The 24,540-nt window shown below is 47.9% G+C and overlaps 1 protein-coding gene across 2 annotated transcripts in view; it reads right to left on the bottom strand.

Annotated features, from left to right (window-relative positions):
• Positions 1 to 978: 978 nt before the first annotated feature.
• The window catches only part of LOC120042588 (sorting nexin-18-like), a 32,715-nt gene continuing 9,153 nt past the window's right edge, over positions 979 to 24,540 (bottom strand). The window contains exons 2-4 of one of the 2 annotated variants that reach the window (XM_038987412.1): positions 19,111 to 19,580; positions 10,790 to 10,853; positions 1,446 to 1,553 (exon numbers count right to left, since the gene is read on the bottom strand). In XM_038987412.1, coding sequence (XP_038843340.1) covers positions 10,798 to 10,853; positions 19,111 to 19,580 — 526 coding nt within the window. In that variant the 3' untranslated portion in view covers positions 1,446 to 1,553; positions 10,790 to 10,797. Of the gene's footprint in view, positions 1,554 to 10,789; positions 10,854 to 19,110; positions 19,581 to 24,540 lie in introns of both variants that reach the window. The other variant, XM_038987411.1, reaches the window with a different exon arrangement.

Below are 24,540 nucleotides of genomic sequence, written 5' to 3'. Positions count from 1 at the left end.
CACTATTCTAGCTCTCTGTTCTGTTAACGGGACGGAAGTATTAGTTTAGGACTAATCAAATCAAATGTATTGGCATGGTCAAATAATAATAATCACAGACTACATTATTAGCTTACATCATTAACTGGGGAGTTTTGTAGCCGATTCAGAGACACATGGATGTGGTGCGTGTCATGGGATCGTTGACACGAGTCTTGGTTTGCACAATTTCAAAAACGTTAAAAGACCGAATGCGTGTCTCCATCTGACTTTCGGGGTTCACCGTATTTTTATTATTATTTTTTTTAAATAGATGTCTTTTTTTTTGCAGCTGCGGAGTATTAAAACTCTCCTGTATATCGTTGCTCTAAATCAGTGAACCAGAGACTCTCTCACATTCGTTCTCCTTCTCCTTCAGTTCCATTTAAATTGCATCCAAAATAGATCATCCTTTTCAAGATTGATAGATAGCCCTATACTGTGTGTGTGTGTGTGTGTGTGTGTGTTTATATATACACAGTACCTGTCACGATGTGCACAACTGGTTGAAGGTAAGTCAGGTGCAGGAGAGCAGGAGCTGGGTGATAACAGACACACTTTATTCATGCCCAAGGTACACAAACGGTACAATAAACAAAACACCCGGCGCAAACCAGCCTGATGCGAACCACACGTAACAAACAAACAATTCCACACACAGACATGGGGGGGGGGGGGACAGAGGGTAATATACATTTAGTCAGATGAGGGAATGTGAACCAGGTGTGCGGAAAACCAAGACAAAACAAATGGAAAATGAAAGGTGGAGCGGCGACGGCTTAAAAACCGTCGACGTCGACCGCCGAACGCCGCCCGAACAATGAGAGGGACCGACTTTGGCGGAAGTCGTGACCGTACCAGTGAAAAGTTTGGACACCTACTCATTCCAGGGTTTTTCTTTATTTTTACTATTTTCTACATTGTAGACTAATAGTGAAGACAACAGAACTATGAAATAACACATATGGAATCATGTAGTAACCAAAAAAGTGTTAAACAAATCAAAATATAATTTATATTTGAGATCCTTCAAAGTAGCCACCCTTTGCTAATGACAGCTAATCAATCTCATGTTTGATGCTATCCAGGTTTCTCTGTCTTTTTCTCACAGTGGATTGTATTGCTGTCAGGCGGTTGATTGGCTGGATAAGCAAGGTCAAAAAGTCAGATCTGGACCAATCTAGACCTAATAGGAGGGTCGGATCTGAGATCTGGACCAATCAGAAAGTGGCCGATCAGATCTAGACCAATCAGGGGTGTCCCTCCAAACCCCTCTCTGCACTAAGCGGTGTCGTACTTCTGCAGGGCCTCCTCCAGCTTGCCTGTGATCTTCTGGAAGAAGCCAATCTGCTCGGTTAGATACCGCTGCATCTGGGCCTTGAAGTCCCTCACCCTGACCTGGTGGAAGTGCTGGATCTCTGCCAGCGTGGCGAAGGAGATGATGTCACAGCGCTCGTTGACGCCGTCCGCCTGGGGAGCGTCCATCTTGCCTTCCTCAACGTGCTTCTGGGACTCCTTCACCTTGGTAAGTGCTCCTGGAGAGAGAGGAGAGAGGAGAGGGTCAGTGCTCCTGGAGAAGGTCAGTACTCCTGGAGAAGGAGGAGAGAGGAGAGGGTCAGTACTCCTGGAGAAGGAGGAGAGAGGAGAGGGTCAGTACTCCTGGAGAAGGAGGAGGGTTAGTGCTCCTGGAGAAGGAGGAGAGAGGAGAGGGTTAGTGCTCCTGGAGAAGGAAGAGAGAGGAGAGGAGAGGGTCAGTGCTCCTGGAAAAGGAGGAGAGAGGAGAGGGTCAGTACTCCTGGAGAAGGAGGAGAGAGGAGAGGGTTAGTGCTCCTGGAGAAGGAGGAGAGAGGAGAGGGTTAGTGCTCCTGGAGAAGGAGGAGAGAGGAGAGGAGAGGATCAGTGCTCCTGGAGAAGGAGGAGAGAGGAGAGGAGAGGGTCAGTACTCCTGGAGAAGGAGGAGAGAGGAGAGGGTTAGTGCTCCTGGAGAAGGAGGAGAAAGGAGAGGGTAAGTACTCCTGGAGAAGGAGGAGAGAGGAGAGGGTTAGTGCTCCTGGAGAGAGAGGAGAGAGGAGAGGGTCAGTGCTCCTGGAGAAGGAGGAGAGAGGAGAGGGTTAGTGCTCCTGGAGAGAGAGGAGAGAGGAGAGGGTCAGTGCTCCTGGAGAAGGAGGAGAGAGGAGAGGGTCAGTACTCCTGGAGAAGGAGGAGAGGGTCAGTGCTCCTGGAGAAGGAGGAGAGAGGAGAGGGTTAGTGCTCCTGGAGAGAGAGGAGAGAGGAGAGGGTCAGTGCTACTGGAGAAGGAGGAGAGAGGAGAGGGTCAGTGCTCCTGGAGAAGGAGGAGAGAGGAGAAGGTCAGTGCTCCTGGAGAAGGAGGAGAGAGGAGAGGGTCAGTACTCCTGGAGAAGGAGGAGAGAGGAGAGGGTCAGTGCTCCTGGAGAAGGAGGAGAGGAGAGAGGAGAGGGTTAGTGCTCCTGGAGAAGAAGGAGAGAGGAGAGGGTCAGTACTCCTGGAGAAGGAGGAGAGAGGAGAGGGTCAGTGCTCCTGGAGAAGGAGGAGAAAGGAGAGGGTTAGTGCTCCTGGAGAGAGAGGAGAGAGGAGAGGGTCAGTACTCCTGGAGAAGGAGGAGAGGGTCAGTGCTCCTGGAGAGAGGATAGGGTCAGTGCTCCTGGAGAAGGAGGAGAGGGTTAGTGCTCCTGGAGAGAGAGGAGAGAGGAGAGGGCCAGTACTCCTGGAGAGAGAGGAGAGTGGAGAGGGTCAGTACTCCTGGAGAAGGAGGAGAGGGTTAGTGCTCCTGGAGAAGGAGGAGAGAGGAGAGGGTCAGTACTCCTGGAGAAGGAGGAGAGAGGAGAGGGTCAGTACTCCTGGAGAAGGAGGAGAGAGGAGAGGAGAGGGTCAGTACTCCTGGAGAAGGAGGAGAAAGGAGAGGGTCAGTGCTCCTGGAGAAGGAGGAGAGAGGAGAGGGTTAGTGCTCCTGGAGAAGGAGGAGAGAGGAGCGGGTTAGTGCTCCTGGAGAAGGAGGAGAAAGGAGAGGGTAAGTACTCCTGGAGAAGGAGGAGAGAGGAGAGGGTTAGTGCTCCTGGAGAGAGAGGAGAGAGGAGAGGGTCAGTGCTCCTGGAGAAGGAGGAGAGAGGAGAGGGTTAGTGCTCCTGGAGAGAGAGGAGAGAGGAGAGGGTCAGTGCTCCTGGAGAAGGAGGAGAGAGGAGAGGGTCAGTACTCCTGGAGAAGGAGGAGAGGGTCAGTGCTCCTGGAGAAGGAGGAGAGAGGAGAGGGTTAGTGCTCCTGGAGAGAGAGGAGAGGGTCAGTGCTCCTGGAGAAGGAGGAGAGAGGAGAGGGTCAGTGCTCCTGGAGAAGGAGGAGAGAGGAGAAGGTCAGTGCTCCTGGAGAAGGAGGAGAGAGGAGAGGGTTAGTGCTCCTGGAGAAGGAGGAGAGGGTTAGTGCTCCTGGAGAGAGAGGAGAGAGGAGAGGGTCAGTACTCCTGGAGAGAGAGGAGAGTGGAGAGGGTCAGTACTCCTGGAGAAGGAGGAGAGGGTTAGTGCTCCTGGAGAAGGAGGAGAGAGGAGAGGGTCAGTACTCCTGGAGAAGGAGGAGAGAGGAGAGGATCAGTGCTCCTGGAGAGAGAGGAGAGAGGAGATGGTCAGTGCTCCTGGAGAAGGAGGAGAGAGGAGAGGGTCAGTACTCCTGGAGAAGGAGGAGAGAGGAGAGGGTCAGTGCTCCTGGAGAAGGAGTAGAAAGGAGAGGGTTAGTGCTCCTGGAGAGAGAGGAGAGAGGAGAGGGTCAGTACTCCTGGAGAAGGAGGAGAGAGGAGAGGGTCAGTGCTCCTGGAGAGAGGAGAGAGGATAGGGTCAGTGCTCCTGGAGAAGGAGGAGAGGGTTAGTGCTCCTGGAGAGAGAGGAGAGAGGAGAGGGTCAGTACTCCTGGAGAGAGAGGAGAGTGGAGAGGGTCAGTACTCCTGGAGAAGGAGGAGAGGGTTAGTGCTCCTGGAGAAGGAGGAGAGGGTCAGTACTCCTGGAGAAGGAGGAGAGAGGAGAGGGTCAGTGCTCCTGGAGAGAGAGGAGAGAGTCAGTGCTCCTGGAGAAGGAGGAGAGAGGAGAGGGTCAGTACTCCTGGAGAAGGAGGAGAGAGGAGAGGGTCAGTGCTCCTGGAGAAGGAGGAGAGGAGAGAGGAGAGGGTTAGTGCTCCTGGAGAAGGAGGAGAGAGGAGAGGGTCAGTACTCCTGGAGAAGGAGGAGAGAGGAGAGGGTCAGTGCTCCTGGAGAAGGAGGAGAAAGGAGAGGGTTAGTGCTCCTGGAGAGAGAGGAGAGAGGAGAGGGTCAGTACTCCTGGAGAAGGAGGAGAGAGGAGAGGGTCAGTGCTCCTGGAGAAGGAGGAGAGAGGAGAAGGTCAGTGCTCCTGGAGAAGGAGGAGAGAGGAGAGGGTTAGTGCTCCTGGAGAAGGAGGAGAGGGTTAGTGCTCCTGGAGAGAGAGGAGAGAGGAGAGGGTCAGTACTCCTGGAGAGAGAGGAGAGAGGAGAGGGTCAGTACTCCTGGAGAAGGAGGAGAGGGTTAGTGCTCCTGGAGAAGGAGGAGAGAGGAGAGGGTCAGTACTCCTGGAGAAGGAGGAGAGAGGAGAGGATCAGTGCTCCTGGAGAGAGAGGAGAGAGGAGATGGTCAGTGCTCCTGGAGAAGGAGGAGAGAGGAGAGGGTCAGTACTCCTGGAGAAGGAGGAGAGAGGAGAGGGTCAGTGCTCCTGGAGAAGGAGGAGAAAGGAGAGGGTTAGTGCTCCTGGAGAGAGAGGAGAGAGGAGAGGGTCAGTACTCCTGGAGAAGGAGGAGAGAGGAGAGGGTCAGTGCTCCTGGAGAGAGGAGAGAGGATAGGGTCAGTGCTCCTGGAGAAGGAGGAGAGGGTTAGTGCTCCTGGAGAGAGAGGAGAGAGGAGAGGGTCAGTACTCCTGGAGAGAGAGGAGAGTGGAGAGGGTCAGTACTCCTGGAGAAGGAGGAGAGGGTTAGTGCTCCTGGAGAAGGAGGAGAGAGGAGAGGGTCAGTACTCCTGGAGAAGGAGGAGAGAGGAGAGGGTCAGTGCTCCTGGAGAGAGAGGAGAGGGTCAGTACTCCTGGAGAAGGAGGAGAGAGGAGAGGGTCAGTGCTCCTGGAGAAGGAGGAGAGAGGAGAGGGTCAGTGCTCCTGGAGAAGGAGGAGAGGAGAGAGGAGAGGGTTAGTGCTCCTGGAGAAGGAGGAGAGAGGAGAGGGTCAGTACTCCTGGAGAAGGAGGAGAGAGGAGAGGGTCAGTGCTCCTGGAGAAGGAGGAGAAAGGAGAGGGTTAGTGCTCCTGGAGAGAGAGGAGAGAGGAGAGGGTCAGTACTCCTGGAGAAGGAGGAGAGAGGAGAGGGTCAGTGCTTCTGGAGAGAGGAGAGAGGATAGGGTCAGTGCTCCTGGAGAAGGAGGAGAGGGTTAGTGCTCCTGGAGAGAGAGGAGAGGGCCAGTACTCCTGGAGAGAGAGGAGAGTGGAGAGGGTCAGTACTCCTGGAGAAGGAGGAGAGGGTTAGTGCTCCTGGAGAAGGAGGAGAGAGGAGAGGGTCAGTACTCCTGGAGAAGGAGGAGAGAGGAGAGGGTTAGTGCTCCTGGAGAAGGAGGAGAAAGGAGAGGGTAAGTACTCCTGGAGAAGGAGGAGAGAGGAGAGGGTCAGTACTCCTGGAGAAGGAGGAGAAAGGAGAGGGTCAGTGCTCCTGGAGAAGGAGGAGAGAGGAGAGGGTTAGTGCTCCTGGAGAAGGAGGAGAGAGGAGAGGGTTAGTGCTCCTGGAGAGAGAGGAGAGAGGAGAGGGTCAGTGCTCCTGGAGAAGGAGGAGAGAGGAGAGGGTTAGTGCTCCTGGAGAGAGAGGAGAGAGGAGAGGGTCAGTGCTCCTGGAGAAGGAGGAGAGAGGAGAGGGTCAGTACTCCTGGAGAAGGAGGAGAGGGTCAGTGCTCCTGGAGAAGGAGGAGAGAGGAGAGGGTTAGTGCTCCTGGAGAGAGAGGAGAGAGGAGAGGGTCAGTGCTCCTGGAGAAGGAGGAGAGAGGAGAGGGTCAGTGCTCCTGGAGAAGGAGGAGAGAGGAGAAGGTCAGTGCTCCTGGAGAAGGAGGAGAGAGGAGAGGGTTAGTGCTCCTGGAGAAGGAGGAGAGGGTTAGTGCTCCTGGAGAAGGAGGAGAGAGGAGAGGGTCAGTACTCCTGGAGAAGGAGGAGAGAGGAGAGGATCAGTGCTCCTGGAGAGAGAGGAGAGAGGAGATGGTCAGTGCTCCTGGAGAAGGAGGAGAGAGGAGAGGGTCAGTACTCCTGGAGAAGGAGGAGAGAGGAGAGGGTCAGTGCTCCTGGAGAAGGAGGAGAAAGGAGAGGGTTAGTGCTCCTGAAGAGAGAGGAGAGAGGAGAGGGTCAGTACTCCTGGAGAAGGAGGAGAGAGGAGAGGGTCAGTGCTCCTGGAGAGAGGAGAGAGGATAGGGTCAGTGCTCCTGGAGAAGGAGGAGAGGGTTAGTGCTCCTGGAGAGAGAGGAGAGAGGAGAGGGTCAGTACTCCTGGAGAGAGAGGAGAGTGGAGAGGGTCAGTACTCCTGGAGAAGGAGGAGAGGGTTAGTGCTCCTGGAGAAGGAGGAGAGAGGAGAGGGTCAGTGCTCCTGGAGAGAGAGGAGAGAGTCAGTGCTCCTGGAGAAGGAGGAGAGAGGAGAGGGTCAGTACTCCTGGAGAAGGAGGAGAGAGGAGAGGGTCAGTGCTCCTGGAGAAGGAGGAGAGGAGAGAGGAGAGGGTTAGTGCTCCTGGAGAAGGAGGAGAGAGGAGAGGGTCAGTACTCCTGGAGAAGGAGGAGAGAGGAGAGGGTCAGTGCTCCTGGAGAAGGAGGAGAAAGGAGAGGGTTAGTGCTCCTGGAGAGAGAGGAGAGAGGAGAGGGTCAGTACTCCTGGAGAAGGAGGAGAGAGGAGAGGGTCAGTGCTCCTGGAGAGAGGAGAGAGGATAGGGTCAGTGCTCCTGGAGAAGGAGGAGAGGGTTAGTGCTCCTGGAGAGAGAGGAGAGAGGAGAGGGCCAGTACTCCTGGAGAGAGAGGAGAGAGGAGAGGGTCAGTACTCCTGGAGAAGGAGGAGAGAGGAGAGGGTCAGTACTCCTGGAGAAGGAGGAGAAAGGAGAGGGTCAGTGCTCCTGGAGAAGGAGGAGAGAGGAGAGGGTTAGTGCTCCTGGAGAAGGAGGAGAGAGGAGAGGGTCAGTACTCCTGGAGAAGGAGGAGAGAGGAGAGGGTAAAAGAACAACAAAATCACACTGTCAGATGAAGCAAAAAAAAAGACTAAAAAGACTAAAAAAAAGACTTCTCTGTATTTTCACTAATATTTCCTAAGTATGAAGTCATTAAGTAACTAAGTATTAGTGCATTACGGTGATGAGAAGCAGGTTTTAGAGATGAGATGTCGCTATTGAAAAACGGTACTGAGCTCTATTAAAGATTACATCATCAAAATGGCATTTTGTTAGTCCCAAACTAAAATCACAGATCTAAACGCAACTGAATAAAACCCTTTATTTTATCATTAGTAATTACGCGCTTTGTATTTTCAAAAGTTAATTTTAAAGGTAATATTTGCATATTAGTTCATGAATGCTTGGTTCTAAAAGTATTTTAGATGCATTTCTAAATTGAATGGCATCCTATGAGCAAATGGCATGATATGTGTATAAAGGATCGACATATGTGGGATGTGGACCAAGAAACATTATTGGGAAAAATCAAACAACAGTACAGGCAAGTTTCAAAACAGGTACACGTGTCAAAATGAGGGATATCTCCCTTTTCTCCCGAGAGGCGCAGTGGTCTAAGACCAGGGCGTCACTGCAGTACCTGGTTCGAATCCAGGCTGTATCACATCCGGGCCGTGATTGGGAGTCCCAGAGGGCGGCACACAATTGGCCCAGCGTCGTCCGTGTTTGGCCCGGTGTAGGCCGTCATTGTAAATAAGAATTTGTTCTTAACTGGCTTAGTTAAATAAAGGTTACATAAATAAAATAATGAGACTCTTTGCTGAAACACAAACTCCAGATTGTGGCTTTAAGTATATTAAAAAAAGGGGTATTATTATAAACCCATATTTCTTGACAACTTAATCAAATAGCTGATGTTTTACATAACATCTATACAATAGGTGTAAGCAGTGGTCCTATTAAATAATAAAAAGTTACCAGCACAGCACACCCATTGTGACTATATATTAGAATTTGTTTGTGATCATTACCGAAATGAAGGATCTTATAAGAGAAACAGACCTAAAAATGATTAGAAACGTGTATTTCGGTTGAAGTCGGAAGTTTAAATCAACTTTTGCTAAAATACATTTAAAAAACTCAGTTTTTCCCACAATTCCTGACATTTAATCCTAGTAAAACTTCCCTGTCTCAGGTCAGTTAGAATCACCACTTTATTTTAAGGATGTGAAATGTCAGAATAATAGTAGAGAGAATGATTTATTTCAGCTTTTATTTCTTTCATCACATTCCCAGTGGGTCAGAAGTTTACATACACTCAATTAGTATTCGGTAGCATTGCCTTTAAATTGTTTAACTTGGGTCAAACGTTTCGGGTAGCCTTCCACAAGCTTCCCACAATAAATTGGGTGAATTTTGGCCCTTCCTCCTGACAGAGCTGGTGTAACTGAGTCAGGTTTGTAGGCCTCCTGGCTCGCACACACTTTTTCATTTCTGCCCACACATTTTCTATAGGATTGAGGTCAGAGCTTTGTGGTGGCCACTCCAATACCTTGACTTTCTTGTCCTTAAGCCATTTTGCCACAACTTTGGAAGTATGCTTGGGGTCATTGTCCATTTGGAAGACCCATTTGCGACCAAGCTTTAACTTCCTGACTGATGTCTTGAGAAGTTGCTTCAATATATCCACATAATTTTCCATTCTCATGATGCCATCTATTTTGTGAAGAGCACCAGTCCCTCCTGCAGCAAAGCACCCCCACAACATGATGCTGCCACCCCCGTGCTTCACGGTTGGGATGGTGTTCTTCGGCTTGCAAGCCTCCCCCTTTTTCCTCCAAACATAATGATGGTCATTATGGCCAAACAGTTCCATTTTTGTTTCATCAGAGGACATTTCTCCAAAAAGTACGATATTTGTCCCCATGTGCAGTTGCAAACCGCAGTCTGGCTTTTTTTATGGCTGTTTTGGAGCAGTGGCTTCTTCCTTACCGAGCGACCTTTCAGGTTATGTCGATATAGGACTTGTTTTACTGTGGATATAGACACTTTGTACCTGTTTCCTCCAGCATCTTCACAAGGTCCTTTGCTGTTGTTCTGGGATTGATTTGCACTTTTCACACCAAAGTAAATTAATCTCTAGGAGACAGAACGCATCTCCTTCCTGAGCTGTATGACGGCTGCGTGGTCCCATGGTGTTTATACTTGCGTACTATTGTTTGTACAGATGAACGTGGTACCTTCAGGCGTTTGGAAATTGCTCCCAAGGATGAACCAGACTTGTGGAGGTCTACAATTGTTTTTCTGAGGTCTTGGCTGATTTCTTTTGATTTCCCCATGACGTCAATCAAAGGGGCACTGAGTTTGAAGGTAGGCCTTGAAATACATCCACAGGTACACCTCCAATTGACTCAAATTATGTCAATTAGCCTATCAGAAGCTTCTAAAGCCATGACATAATTTTCTGGAATTTTCCAAGCTGTTTAAAAGCACATTCAATTTAGTGTATGTAAACTTCTGACCCACTGGAATTGTGATACAGTGAATTATAAGTGAAATAATCTGTCTGTAAAAAATTGTTGTAAAAATGACTTGTGTCATGCACAAAGTAGATGTCCTAACCGACTTGCCAAAACTATAGTTTGATTAACAAGAAGTGTGTGTATGTGTATGTAAACTTCCGACTTCAACTGTATATTTCCCTCACTAACTTTAAGCATCAGTTGTCAGAGCAGCTTGCTGATCATTGCACCTGTACACATAGCCCATCTGTAAATAGCCCACTCAACTACCTCATCCCCATATAGTTATTTATCTTGCTCCTTTGCACCCCAGTATCTCTACTTGCACATTCATCTTCTGCACATCGATCACTCCAGTGTTTAATTGCTATATTGTAATTACTTCGCCACTATGGCCTATTTATTGCCTTACCTCCCTTATCCTACCTCATTTGCACACACAGTATATAGACTTTTTTTCCTATTGTGTTATTGACTGTCCATTTGTTTATGTGTAACTGTGTTGTTGTTTGTGTCGCACTGCTTTGCTTTATCTTGGCCAGGTCGCAGTTGTAAATGAGAACTTGTTCTCAACTGGCCTACCTGGTTAAATAAAGGGGAAAGAAATAAAATAAATAAAAAGCCTTCATGATTCAGCAATTGACCACATCACTAAACCCCATTCATGCCTCCGTGTTGGTTCTCTAAATTTCTCCCAATTTTAGCTTTTTTGTTGTTGTCATTTTGGTAATGAGAAGTTTAAGCGTCTTAAAGGGGATGTTTGAAAATAAGATCCTCGTTCATAATATTAAAGTCAAGAAATTAAATGAACTAAGGACTAAATCCTCTAGATGATGCATTGTGGGAGAATAAATCCGTATTTTAAAAGAAATTATTGGAGTTTACAGCAACTCTAAAAAGTGTTACGTAACGAGAAATATGTCCACAGACACTCATCACGTAATAATTATTATAGTTTAACGTAAACTTAAAGTAGTATAACATTTGTATGATTTATGGACAAACTACAGCAACATATCTAGTGTTATTTTCAAATAAATTAGGTTTCTCTGAAGTAAAAATTTATAAAATTACCTGAGAATTTAATCCAGACACATTTCGGTCATGAGAATTATTGGTGTGAAAATTGTCCAAAATTCTGCCATAAAAAAAAAAAAATGTATTTAAAATAAGACACAAAGTAGGCATCTTAGTCTTCAGAATGATAGTTATCATACCCATCATGGTTATCTAACTCAATTTACTACTGACATGGTTAAAAACTGGTTTCATGAGAAGCATCCGAATCTTCTTTTTTGCTGCCTAAAACAAATGAGGGATTTCGGTAACATAACTTTTCAGTCAGAGACACAACAAGTAAGAAATGAATACAAAATGGCTGTAATTAGTAAGCAGCTTCAGCACCACAGACAGCACAAAACACACGGTTGGTTGTGTCTGCTAACTTGCAGCTGAGTGAGAGAGAGACAAGCTGCACCAGTCACATGTGTCTGCTAACTTGCAGCTGAGTGAGAGAGAGACAAGCTGCACCAGTCACATGTGTCTGCTAACTTGCAGCTGAGTGAGAGAGAGACAAGCTGCACCAGTCACATGTGTCTGCTAACTTGCAGCTGAGTGAGAGAGAGAGACAAGCTGCACCAGTCACATGTGTCTGCTAACTTGCAGCTGAGTGAGAGAGAGACAAGCTGCACCAGTCACATGTGTCTGCTAACTTGCAGCTGAGTGAGAGAGAGACAAGCTGCACCAGTCACATGTGTCTGCTAACTTGCAGCTGAGTGAGAGAGAGACAAGCTGCACCAGTCACATGTGTCTGCTAACTTGCAGCTGAGTGAGAGAGAGAGACAAGCTGCACCAGTCACATGTGTCTGCTAACTTGCAGCTGAGTGAGAGAGAGACAAGCTGCACCAGTCACATGTGTCTGCTAACTTGCAGCTGAGTGAGAGAGAGACAAGCTGCACCAGTCACATGTGTCTGCTAACTTGCAGCTGAGTGAGAGAGAGACAAGCTGCACCAGTCACATGTGTCTGCTAACTTGCAGCTGAGTGAGAGAGAGACAAGCTGCACCAGTCACATGTGTCTGCTAACTTGCAGCTGAGTGAGAGAGAGACAAGCTGCACCAGTCACATGTGTCTGCTAACTTGCAGCTGAGTGAGAGAGAGACAAGCTGCACCAGTCACATGTGTCTGCTAACTTGCAGCTGAGTGAGAGAGAGACAAGCTGCACCAGTCACATGTGTCTGCTAACTTGCAGCTGAGTGAGAGAGAGAGACAAGCTGCACCAGTCACATGTGTCTGCTAACTTGCAGCTGAGTGAGAGAGAGAGACAAGCTGCACCAGTCACATGTGTCTGCTAACTTGCAGCTGAGTGAGAGAGAGACAAGCTGCACCAGTCACATGTGTCTGCTAACTTGCAGCTGAGTGAGAGAGAGACAAGCTGCACCAGTCACATGTGTCTGCTAACTTGCAGCTGAGTGAGAGAGAGAGACAAGCTGCACCAGTCACATGTGTCTGCTAACTTGCAGCTGAGTGAGAGAGAGAGACAAGCTGCACCAGTCACATGTGTCTGCTAACTTGCAGCTGAATGAGAGAGAGACAAGCTGCACCAGTCACATGTGTCTGCTAACTTGCAGCTGAGTGAGAGAGAGACAAGCTGCACCAGTCACATGTGTCTGCTAACTTGCAGCTGAGTGAGAGAGAGACAAGCTGCACCAGTCACATGTGTCTGCTAACTTGCAGCTGAGTGAGAGAGAGAGACAAGCTGCACCAGTCACATGTGTCTGCTAACTTGCAGCTGAGTGAGAGAGAGAGACAAGCTGCACCAGTCACATGTGTCTGCTAACTTGCAGCTGAGTGAGAGAGAGAGACAAGCTGCACCAGTCACATGTGTCTGCTAACTTGCAGCTGAGTGAGAGAGAGAGACAAGCTGCACCAGTCACATGTGTCTGCTAACTTGCAGCTGAGTGAGAGAGAGACAAGCTGCACCAGTCACATGTGTCTGCTAACTTGCAGCTGAGTGAGAGAGAGACAAGCTGCACCAGTCACATGTGTCTGCTAACTTGCAGCTGAGTGAGAGAGAGACAAGCTGCACCAGTCACATGTGTCTGCTAACTTGCAGCTGAGTGAGAGAGAGACAAGCTGCACCAGTCACATGTGTCTGCTAACTTGCAGCTGAGTGAGAGAGAGAGACAAGCTGCACCAGTCACATGTGTCTGCTAACTTGCAGCTGAGTGAGAGAGAGAGACAAGCTGCACCAGTCACATGTGTCTGCTAACTTGCAGCTGAGTGAGAGAGAGAGACAAGCTGCACCAGTCACATGTGTCTGCTAACTTGCAGCTGAGTGAGAGAGAGAGACAAGCTGCACCAGTCACATGTGTCTGCTAACTTGCAGCTGAGTGAGAGAGAGACAAGCTGCACCAGTCACATGTGTCTGCTAACTTGCAGCTGAGTGAGAGAGAGACAAGCTGCACCAGTCACATGTGTCTGCTAACTTGCAGCTGAGTGAGAGAGAGACAAGCTGCACCAGTCACATGTGTCTGCTAACTTGCAGCTGAGTGAGAGAGAGAGACAAGCTGCACCAGTCACATGTGTCTGCTAACTTGCAGCTGAGTGAGAGAGAGACAAGCTGCACCAGTCACATGTGTCTGCTAACTTGCAGCTGAGTGAGAGAGAGACAAGCTGCACCAGTCACATGCGTCTGCTAACTTGCAGCTGAGTGAGAGAGAGACAAGCTGCACCAGTCACATGTGTCTGCTAACTTGCAGCTGAGTGAGAGAGAGACAAGCTGCACCAGTCACATGTGTCTGCTAACTTGCAGCTGAGTGAGAGAGAGACAAGCTGCACCAGTCACATGCTGTCATTTTCTATTTACAGCGTGGCAGTTCCGAGCCCGGACAAAATTAATCGTAGAAAATTCTGGCTCAGTCCAGCCCGTCGGGTTCAACTATAGTGTGAGTGCATGTAGGGTCACGGGTGATAGACTGACTGGCTTTCCTGGCAAACCCTGTGGCATTTTCCGTTGTTTCCTGGCTTTATACAGTGTCTGATAGGTCATGTACCACAGTGACTGCAAACGCACGCACACACACACACACACACACACACACACACACACACACACACACACACACACACACACACACACACACAAGCACTACCAGTTGTGGAAAAACACACAAGGCATCTGTGAAACCACATGCTGCCTCCCATGTGACTTGAACAGTCAAATGAAACGTGTGTCTGTGTGTGTATATGTCTTTGTGTGTCTGTGTGTGTATATGTCTTTGTGTGTCTGTGTGTGTATATGTCTTTGTGTGTCTGTGTGTGTATATGTCTTTGTGTGTCTGTGTGTGTATATGTCTTTGTGTAAGGGAGGGTGTGTGGTGTGTGTATATGTCTTTGTGTAAGGGAGGGTGTGTGGTGTGTGTATATGTCTTTGTGTAAGGGAGGGTGTGTGGTGTGTGTATATGTCTTTGTGTAAGGGAGGGTGTGTGGTGTGTGTATATGTCTTTGTGTAAGGGAGGGTGTGTGGTGTGTGTATATGTCTTTGTGTAAGGGAGGGTGTGTGGTGTGTGTATATGTCTTTGTGTAAGGGAGGGTGTGTGGTGTGTGTATATGTCTTTGTGTAAGGGAGGGTGTGTGGTGTGGGTTAATATCCCAATGAAAACATTTCCTATTTCTCATGTAAACTAAGTCCCCTCCCTCTCCCTGTAATAAAGAGCAGCCTACAGGCTTTCATCTCTGTAACTGAATTTACAAGCTTTGCCGCATAAGTCAGGAATGATCGATCGATCAATCAGATAATAGTGATCATTCGATGATTGACAACCCAGACGATGCAAATAGTAATTTGATCACTTGGATTAATCGAATAACTGTGAACAAAAAGAAACAGTGTGACGGGCTAGTCCTGATAGACTTGCCGTGTGGCGGCCTAGTCCTGATAGACTTGGCGTGTGGCGGCCTAGTCCTGATAGACTTGGCGTGTGGCGGCCTAGTCCTGATAGACGTGGCGTGTGGCGGCCTAGTCCTGATAGACTTGGCGTGTGGCGGCCTAGTCCTGATCGACTTGGCGTGTGACGGACTTGGCGTGTGACGGCCTAGTCCTGATAGACTCGGCGTGTGACGGACTTGGCGTGTGACGGCCTAGTCCTGATCGACTCGGCGTGTGACGGCCTATTCTTATAGGCAGCCTCAACAGCCTTGGTTTCTCTAATTATTGCCTCGCCTGGTTCACCAACTACTTCTCAGACAGAGTTCAGTGTGTCAAATCGGAGGGCCTGTTGTCCGGACCTCTGGCAGTCTCTATGGGTGTGCCACAGGGTTCAATTCTCGGGCTGACTCTTTTCTCAGTATACATCAATGATGTTGCTCTTGCTGCTGGTGAGTCTCTGATCCACTTCTACACAGACGACATCATTCTGTATACTTCTGGCCCTTCTTTGGACACTGTGTTAACTACCCTCAAAACGAGCTTCAATGCCATACAACTCTCCTTCCGTGGCTTCCAACTGCTCTTAAATGCAAGTAAAACTAAATGCATGCTCTTCAACCGATCGCTGCCCGCACCTGCCCGCCCGTCCAGCATCACTACTCTGGACGGTTCTGACTTAGAATATGTGCACAACTACAAATACCTAGGTGTCTGGTTAGACTGTAAATTCTCCTTCCAGTCTCACATTAAACATCTCCAATCCAAAATTAAATCTAGAATTGGCTTCCTATTTCGCAACAAAGCCTCCTTCACTCATGCTTCCAAACATACCCTCGTAAAACTGACCATCCTAACGATCCTTGACTTCGGTGATGTCATTTACAAAATAGCCTCCAACACTCTACTCAACAAACTGGTGCAGTCTATCACAGTGCCATCCGTTTTGTCAACAAAGCCCCATATACTACCCACCACTGCGACCTGTATGCTCTCATTGGCTGGCCCTCGCTTAAAAATCGTCGCCAAACCCACTGGCTCCAGGTCATCTACAAGACCCTGCTAGGTAAAGTCCCCCCTTATCTCAGCTCGCTGGTCACCATAGCAGCACCCACCTGTAGCACGCGCTCCAGCAGGTATATCTCTGGTCACCCCCAAAGCCTATTCCTCATTTGGCCGCCTTTCCTTCTAGTTCTCTGCTGCCAATGACTGGAACAAACTGCAAAAATCACTGAAGCTGGAGACTCATATCTCCCTCTCTAGCTTTAAGCACCAGCTGTCAGAGCAGCTCACAGATCACTGCACCTGTACATAGCCCATCTGTAAATAACCCATCCAACTACCTCATCCCCATACTGTTATTTATTTATTTTTGCTCCTTTGCACCCCAGTATCTCTACTTGCACATTCATCTCCTGCACATCACTCCAGTGTTAATTTGCTAAATTGTAATTATTTCGCCACCATGGCCTATTTATTGCCTTACCTCCCTTATCCTACCTCATTTGCACACACTGTATATAGACTTTTCTATTGTGTTATTGACTGTATGTTTGTTAATTCCATGTGTAACTCTGTGTTGTTTGTGTCTCACTGCTTTGCTCTACCTTGGCCAGGTCGCAGTTGTAAATGAGAACTTGTTCTCAACTGGTCTACCTGGTTAAATAAAGGTGAAATAAAAATAATATGTAACTTTCTGTACCGTGGATGATATCAGGGTATTATGAGGACATTACCTTTCTGTACGTGGATGATATCAGGGTAGTATGAGGACATTACCTTTCTGTACCGTGGATGATGTCAGGGTAGTATGAGGACATTACCTTTCTGTACAGTGGATGATGTCAGGGTAGTATGAGGACATTACCTTTCTGTACAGTGGATGATGTCAGGGTAGTATGAGGACATTACCTTTCTGTACGTGGATGATGTCAGGGTAGTATGAGGACATTACCTTTCTGTACGTGGATGATGTCAGGGTAGTATGAGGACATTACCTTTCTGTACGTGGATGATGTCAGGGTAGTATGAGGACATTACCTTTCTGTACCGTGGATGATATCAGGGTAGTATGAGGACATTACCTTTCTGTACCGTGGATGATATCAGGGTAGTATGAGGACATTACCTTTCTGTACCATGGATGATGTCAGGGTAGTATGAGGACATTACCTTTCTGTACCGTGGATGATGTCAGGGTAGTATGAGGACATTACCTTTCTGTACGTGGATGATATCAGGGTAGTATGAGGACATTACCTTTCTGTACGTGGATGATGTCAGGGTAGTATGAGGACATTACCTTTCTGTACCGTGGATGATATCAGGGTAGTATGAGGACATTACCTTTCTGTACCGTGGATGATATCAGGGTAGTATGAGGATATTACCTTTCTGTACGTGGATGATGTCAGGGTAGTACGAGGACATTACCTTTCTGTACGTGGATGATGTCAGGGTAGTATGAGGACATTACCTTTCTGTACCGTGGATGATATCAGGGTAGTATGAGGACATTACCTTTCTGTACGTGGATGATGTCAGGGTAGTATGAGGACATTACCTTTCTGTACGTGGATGATGTCAGGGTAGTATGAGGACATTACCTTTCTGCACGTGGATGAAATCAGGGTAGTATGAGGACATTACCTTTCTGTACGTGGATGATATCAGGGTAGTACGAGGACATTACCTTTCTGTACGTGGATGATATCAGGGTAGTATGAGGACATTACCTTTCTGTACGTGGATGATGTCAGGGTAGTATGAGGACATTACCTTTCTGTACCGTGGATGATATCAGGGTAGTACGAGGACATTACCTTTCTGTACGTGGATGATATCAGGGTAGTATGAGGATATTACCTTTCTGTACCGTGGATGATGTCAGGGTAGTATGAGGACATTACCTTTCTGTACGTGGATGATATCAGGGTAGTATGAGGATATTACCTTTCTGTACGTGGATGATGTCAGGGTAGTATGAGGACATTACCTTTCTGTACCGTGGATGATATCAGGGTAGTATGAGGATATTACCTTTCTGTACCGTGGATGATGTCAGGGTAGTATGAGGACATTACCTTTCTGTACCGTGGATGATGTCAGGGTAGTATGAGGACATTACCTTTCTGTACGTGGATGATATCAGGGTAGTATGAGGATATTACCTTTCTGTACCGTGGATGATGTCAGGGTAGTATGAGGACATTACCTTTCTGTACGTGGATGATATCAGGGTAGTATGAGGACATTACCTTTCTGTACCGTGGATGATGTCAGGGTAGTATGAGGACATTACCTTTCTGTACAGTGGATGATGTCAGGGTAGTATGAGGACATTACCTTTCTGTACCGTGGATGATATCAGGGTAGTATGAGGACATTACCTTTCTGTACGTGGATGATATCAGGGTATTATGAGGACATTACCTTTCTGCACGTGGATGATATCAGGGTAGTATGAGGACATTACCTTTCTGTACGTGGATGATGTCAGGGTAACACGAGGACATTACCTTTCTGCACGTGGATGATATCAGGGTAGTATGAGGACATTACCTTTCTGTACGTGGATGATGTCAGGGTAGTATGAGGACATTACCTTTCTGTACCGTGGATGATGTCAGGGTAGTATGAGGACATTACCTTTCTGTACCGTGGATGATATCAGGGTAGTATGAGGACATTACCTTTCTGTACGTGGATGATATCAGGGTATTATGAGGACATTACCTTTCTGCACGTGGATGATATCAGGGTAGTATGAGGACATTACCTTTCTGTACGTGGATGATGTCAGGGTAGTATGAGGACATTACCTTTCTGCACGTGGATGATATCAGGGTAGTATGAGGACATTACCTTTCTGTACGTGGATGATATCAGGGTAGTATGAGGACATTACCTTTCTGTACCATGGATGATGTCAGGGTAGTATGAGGACATTACCTTTCTGTACCGTGGATGATGTCAGGGTAGTATGAGGACATTACCTTTCTGTACGTGGATGATATCAGGGTAGTATGAGGATATTACCTTTCTGTACCATGGATGATGTCAGGGTAGTACGAGGACATTACCTTTCTGCACGTGGATGTAATCAGGGTAGTATGAGGACATTACCTTTCTGTACGTGGATGATATCAGGGTAGTATGAGGACATTACCTTTCTGTACGTGGATGATATCAGGGTATTATGAGGACATTACCTTTCTGCACGTGGATGATATCAGGGTAGTATGAGGACATTACCTTTCTGTACGTGGATGATATCAGGGTATTATGAGGACATTACCTTTCTGCACGTGGATGATATCAGGGTAGTATGAGGACATTACCTTTCTGTACGTGGATGATGTCAGGGTAGTACGAGGACATTACCTTTCTGCACGTGGATGATGTCAGGGTAGTACGAGGACATTACCTTTCTGCACGTGGATGATATCAGGGTAGTATGAGGACATTACCTTTCTGTACGTGGATGATGTCAGGGTAGTTGGCCAGATGTCCCTGGTACAGCTGTAACAAATCCATTAAAGGGTCCACATCATGTCTTGGCTGCTCTGCAAAGTAGCCTCCAATAGCATCGTATGCTTCTCCTGTATACGCTATGGCCTGGTTCAACCCTACCGAGTATGCCTGCTGGTCCAGCTCAAACGCCTGCCCCAGGACTTTAAACGCCTGGCCCACTTTCTGGTACTCCTTCTTAAACCCTGTGATCTGTTTCCGGGCGAATTCGTTGGTGGTGGCGTTGACTTGGACCACGCTGTCGTCCATTTTCTTAGTGAACGCTTTGAAGCCGTCGATCTTGGACTCGACTTCGACTAGGTCCAGGGGGGGTCCGGAGGGGGTGGAGATAGTGAGGAAGAAGTTGGCCCCCACCATCTCGTCCTTCTCTGCCTTCCTCTTCCCCTGCTTCCATGACTTCTGGTCCATGCTGTTGAATAGAACACAATAAAGGTTAGAGCCCCTACAGGACCGCCCGGTAGAGCCAGTAGAGCCCCTACAGGACCGCCCGGTAGAGCCAGTAGAGCCCCTACAGGACCGCCCGGTAGAGCCAGTAGAGCTCCTACAGGACCGCCCGGTAGAGCCAGTAGAGCTCCTACAGGACCGCCCGGTAGAGCCAGTAGAGCTCCTACAGGACCGCCCGGTAGAGTCAGTAGAGCCCCTACAGGACCGCCCGGTAGAGCCAGTAGAGCCCCTACAGGACCGCCCGGTAGAGTCAGTAGAGCCCCTACAGGACCGCCCGGTAGAGTCAGTAGAGCCCCTACAGGACCGGCCGGTAGAGCCAGTAGAGCTCCTACAGGACCGCCCGGTAGAGCCAGTAGAGCTCCTACAGGACCGCCCGGTAGAGTCAGTAGAGCCCCTACAGGACCGCCCGGTAGAGCCAGTAGAGCCCCTACAGGACCGCCCGGTAGAGCCCCTACAGGACCGCCCAGTAGAGTCAGTAGAGCCCCTACAGGACCGCCCGGTAGAGCCAGTAGAGCCCCTACAGGACCGCCCGGTAGAGTCAGTAGAGCCCCTACAGGACCGCCCGGTAGAGCCAGTAGAGCCCCTACAGGACCGCCCGGTAGAGCCAGTAGAGCCCCTACAGGACCGCCCGGTAGAGCCCCTACAGGACCGCCCGGTAGAGTCAGTAGAGCCCCTACAGGACCGCCCGGTAGAGCCAGTAGAGCCCCTACAGGACCGCCCGGTAGAGTCAGTAGAGCCCCTACAGGACCGCCCGGTAGAGTCAGTAGAGCCCCTACAGGACCGCCCGGTAGAGTCAGTAGAGTCATGTTGGATCTAATATCTCTGGTGATATGTTGGTGTCTCATTCATTATGCTGGTGAAGACAGTAGTGTCTGGAGCCATGTTGGATCTAATATCTCTGGTGATATGTTGGTGTCTCATTCATTATGCTGGTGAAGACAGTAGTGCCTGGAGCCATGTTGGATCTAATATCTCTGGTGATATGTTGGTGTCTCATTCATTATGCTGGTGAAGACAGTAGTGCCTGGAGTCATGTTGGATCTAATATCTCTGGTGATATGTTGGTGTCTCATTCATTATGCTGGTGAAGACAGTAGTGTCTGGAGCCATGTTGGATCTAATATCTCTGGTGATATGTTGGTGTCTCATTCATTATGCTGGTGAAGACAGTAGTGCCTGGAGCCATGTTGGATCTAATATCTCTGGTGATATGTTGGTGTCTCATTCATTATGCTGGTGAAGACAGTAGTGCCTGGAGCCATGTTGGATCTAATATCTCTGGTGATATGTTGGTGTCTCATTCATTATGCTGGTGAAGACAGTAGTGTCTGGAGCCATGTTGGATCTAATATCTCTGGTGATATGTTGGTGTCTCATTCATTATGCTGGTGAAGACAGTAGTGCCTGGAGCCATGTTGGATCTAATATCTCTGGTGATATGTTGGTGTCTCATTCATTATGCTGGTGAAGACAGTAGTGCCTGGAGCCATGTTGGATCTAATATCTCTAGTGAACTGATGATCTGTTGTTGTCTGATTTACAGCAGGGTCTCATTAGATTTAACACAGAATGTATCAAGGTAATGAGTTCATGTTTTTGTGCATCGGATTGGAAACCAAGGCTACTGTGTTGTTATCTGATTGGACACCAAGGCTACTGTGTTGCTGTCTGATTGGACACCAAGGCTACTGTGTTGCTGTCTGATTGGACACCAAGGCTACTGTGTTGTTGTCTGATTGGACACCAAGGCTACTGTGTTGCTGTCTGATTGGACACCAAGGCTACTGTGTTGCTGTCTGATTGGACACCAAGGCTACTGGGTTGTTGTCTGATTGGACACCAAGGCTACTGGGTTGTTGTCTGATTGGACACCAAGGCTACTGTGTTGTTATCTGATTGGACACCAAGGCTACTGTGTTGCTGTCTGATTGGACACCGAGGCTACTGTGTTGTTATCTGATTGGACACCAAGGCTACTGTGTTGTTGTCTGATTGGACACCAAGGCTACTGGGTTGTTGTCTGATTGGACACCAAGGCTACCGTGTTGCTGTCTGATTGGACACCAAGGCTACCGGGTTGTTGTCTGATTGGACATCAAGGCTACTGTGTTGCTGTCTGATTGGACACCAAGGCTACTGTGTTGCTGTCTGATTGGACACCAAGGCTACTGTGTTGCTGTCTGATTGGACACCAAGGCTACTGTGTTGCTGTCTGATTGGACACCAAGGCTACTGTGTTGTTGTCTGATTGGACACCAAGGCTACTGTGTTGTTATCTGATTGGACATCAAGGCTACTGTGTTGTTGTCTGATTGGACATCAAGGCTACTGTGCGCAGTTGTGTAGGATAAGACTATTGAGATACACTCAACGCTCTTCCTATGAATTATTCTGGATATAATGACAACAAATGACATAGCTCAGTGGGCTTATTCCCAATATGATCTGGTAATGAAATAACATGACATATACCTTTTGTTTTCCATGCTACACAATACAAGGGGCTTGAAGTAGACTACCTGAACAAGTAGGCTGCTAGAAGAGGCCCACGAGGGGCTTGGAGTAGACTACCTGAACAAGTAGGCTGCTAGAAGAGGCCTACGAGGGGCTTGAAGTAGACTACCTGAACAAGTAGGCTGCTAGAAGAGGCCTACGAGGGGCTTGGAGTAGACTACCTGAACAAGTAGGCTGCTAGAAGAGGCCTACGAGGGGCTTGAAGTAGACTACCTGAACAAGTAGGCTGCTAGAAGAGGCCTACGAGGGGCTTGAAGTAGACTACTTAGAATAGGCCTATGAGGGGCTTGAAGTAGACTACTTGAACAAGTAGGCTGCTAGAAGAGGCCTACGAGGGGCTTGAAGTAGACTACTTAGAATAGGCCTACGAGGGGCTTGAAGTAGACTACCTGAACAAGTAGGCTGCTAGAAGAGGCCTACGAGGGGCTTGCCGTAGACTACCTGAACAAGTAGGCTGCTAGAAGAGGCCTACGAGGGGCTTGACATAGACTACCTGAACAAGTAGGCTGCTAGAAGAGGCCTACGAGGGGCTTGACGTAGACTACCTGAACAAGTAGGCTGCTAGAAGAGGCCTACGAGGGGCTTGACATAGACTACCTGAACAAGTAGGCTGCTAGAAGAGGCCTACGTTGAAATGCAGACATTTCTAAAGCTCTCGAGTTGCTTTTAAATTTCCCGTGATTTCATTTCTGATCCGTTTTTGTTGTTATTGTGAGAGATGTGGCCACTTCCGGTTGTTTCCCGTCGCTTCAATTGAAGGGTATTCTGTTGCGATAAAATCCACGTATGGGTTATTATGAGAACGGCAACATCTAAAATGTTGGTTTCAACTTGGCGTTCCATACAAATCCTTCCATTAAAAAAAAAAAGGGAACCTGGTTTTTGGTTATTTTTCTCATTATAAAAATAATGCTAATAACAATGCTACCGCTATTCATGGATTTTATGATGTGTTCTTGCATCAGACACACAGGCTACAGAAAAATCACCATGAACACATCCATTCTATTTAGTCAGGCAATGTCCTCATTATTCTCATTTTACAATGTAATACTAATATGCATATCGATGCATTAGCAAAGGCACACTAAAAATATATACATTATTAAAGTGGTCATGACCTACTTAAATATATATATTTTTTTGGCGTTCTACACTAGATCTACACAAAAGTATGTGGACACCCCTTCAAAATGAGTGGATTTGGCTATTTCAGCCACATCCGTTGCTGACAGGTGTATAAAATTGAGCACACAGCCATGCAATTACCATAGACAAACATTGGCTTTAGAATGGCCCGTACTGAAGAGCGCAGTGACTTTCAACGTGGCACCGTCATATGATGCCACCTTTCCAAAAATTAAGTTGGTCAATTTTCTTCCCTGCTAGAGCTGTCCCTCTCAACTGTAAGTGCTGTTATTGTGAAGTGGAAACAACAACGGCTCAGCCTTGAAGTGGTTGGCTACACAAGCTCACAGAACAGGACCGCCGAGTGCTGAAGCGAGTAAAAATCTCGGTCCTCGGTTGCAACAATCACTACCGAGTTCCAAACTGCCTCTGGAAGCAACTTCAGCACAAGAACTGACCGTAGGGAGCTTCATGAAATGGGTTTCAAATCAAATCAAACTTTATTAGTCACATGCGCCGAATACAACAGGTGTAGACTTTACCGTGAAATGCTTACCGACAAGCCTTTAACCAACAGCGCAGTTCAAGAAGAGTTAAGAAAATATTTACCAAATAAACTAAAGTAAAAAATAATAAAAAGTAACAATAAAATAACAATAACTATATACAGGGGGTACTGGTACTGAGTCAGTGTGTTTAGTTTAGTACAGTTTAGTTGAGGTAATTTGTACATGTAGGTAGGAGTAAAGTGACTATGCATAGATAAGAAACAGTGAGTAACAGCAGCGTAAAAACAAATGGGAAGGGGGGGGGGGGGTGTCAATGTAAATAGTCCGGGTGGCCATTTGATGGCCGTGCAGCAGCACACAAGCCTAAGATCACCATGTGCAATGACAAGCGTCGGCTGGAGTGGTGTAAAGCTCGCCGCCATTGGACTCTGGAGCAGTGGAAACGTGATCTCTAGGGTGATGAATCACACTTCACCATCTGGCAGTCAGACGGACGAATCTGGGTTTAGCGAATACCAGGAGAACGCTACCTGCCCCAATGCATAGTGCCAACTGTAAAGTTTGGTGGTAGAGGAATAATGGTCTGGAGCTGTTTTTCATGGTTCGGGCCCCTTAGTTCCAGTGAAGGGAAATCTTACTGCTACAGCATACAATGACATTCTAGACGATTCTGTGCTTCCAACTTTGTGGCAACAGTTTGGGGAAGGCCCTTATCTGTTTTAGCATGACAATGCCACCGTGCACAAAGCGAAGTCCATACAGAAACGGTTTGTC

Source organism: Salvelinus namaycush, unplaced genomic scaffold (assembly GCF_016432855.1).
Source record: "Salvelinus namaycush isolate Seneca unplaced genomic scaffold, SaNama_1.0 Scaffold723, whole genome shotgun sequence".
Classification (NCBI taxonomy): Eukaryota; Metazoa; Chordata; class Actinopteri; order Salmoniformes; family Salmonidae; genus Salvelinus; species Salvelinus namaycush.
Note: the sequence above shows the minus strand (reverse complement) of the source record. Positions and strands in the feature narration are given on the sequence as shown.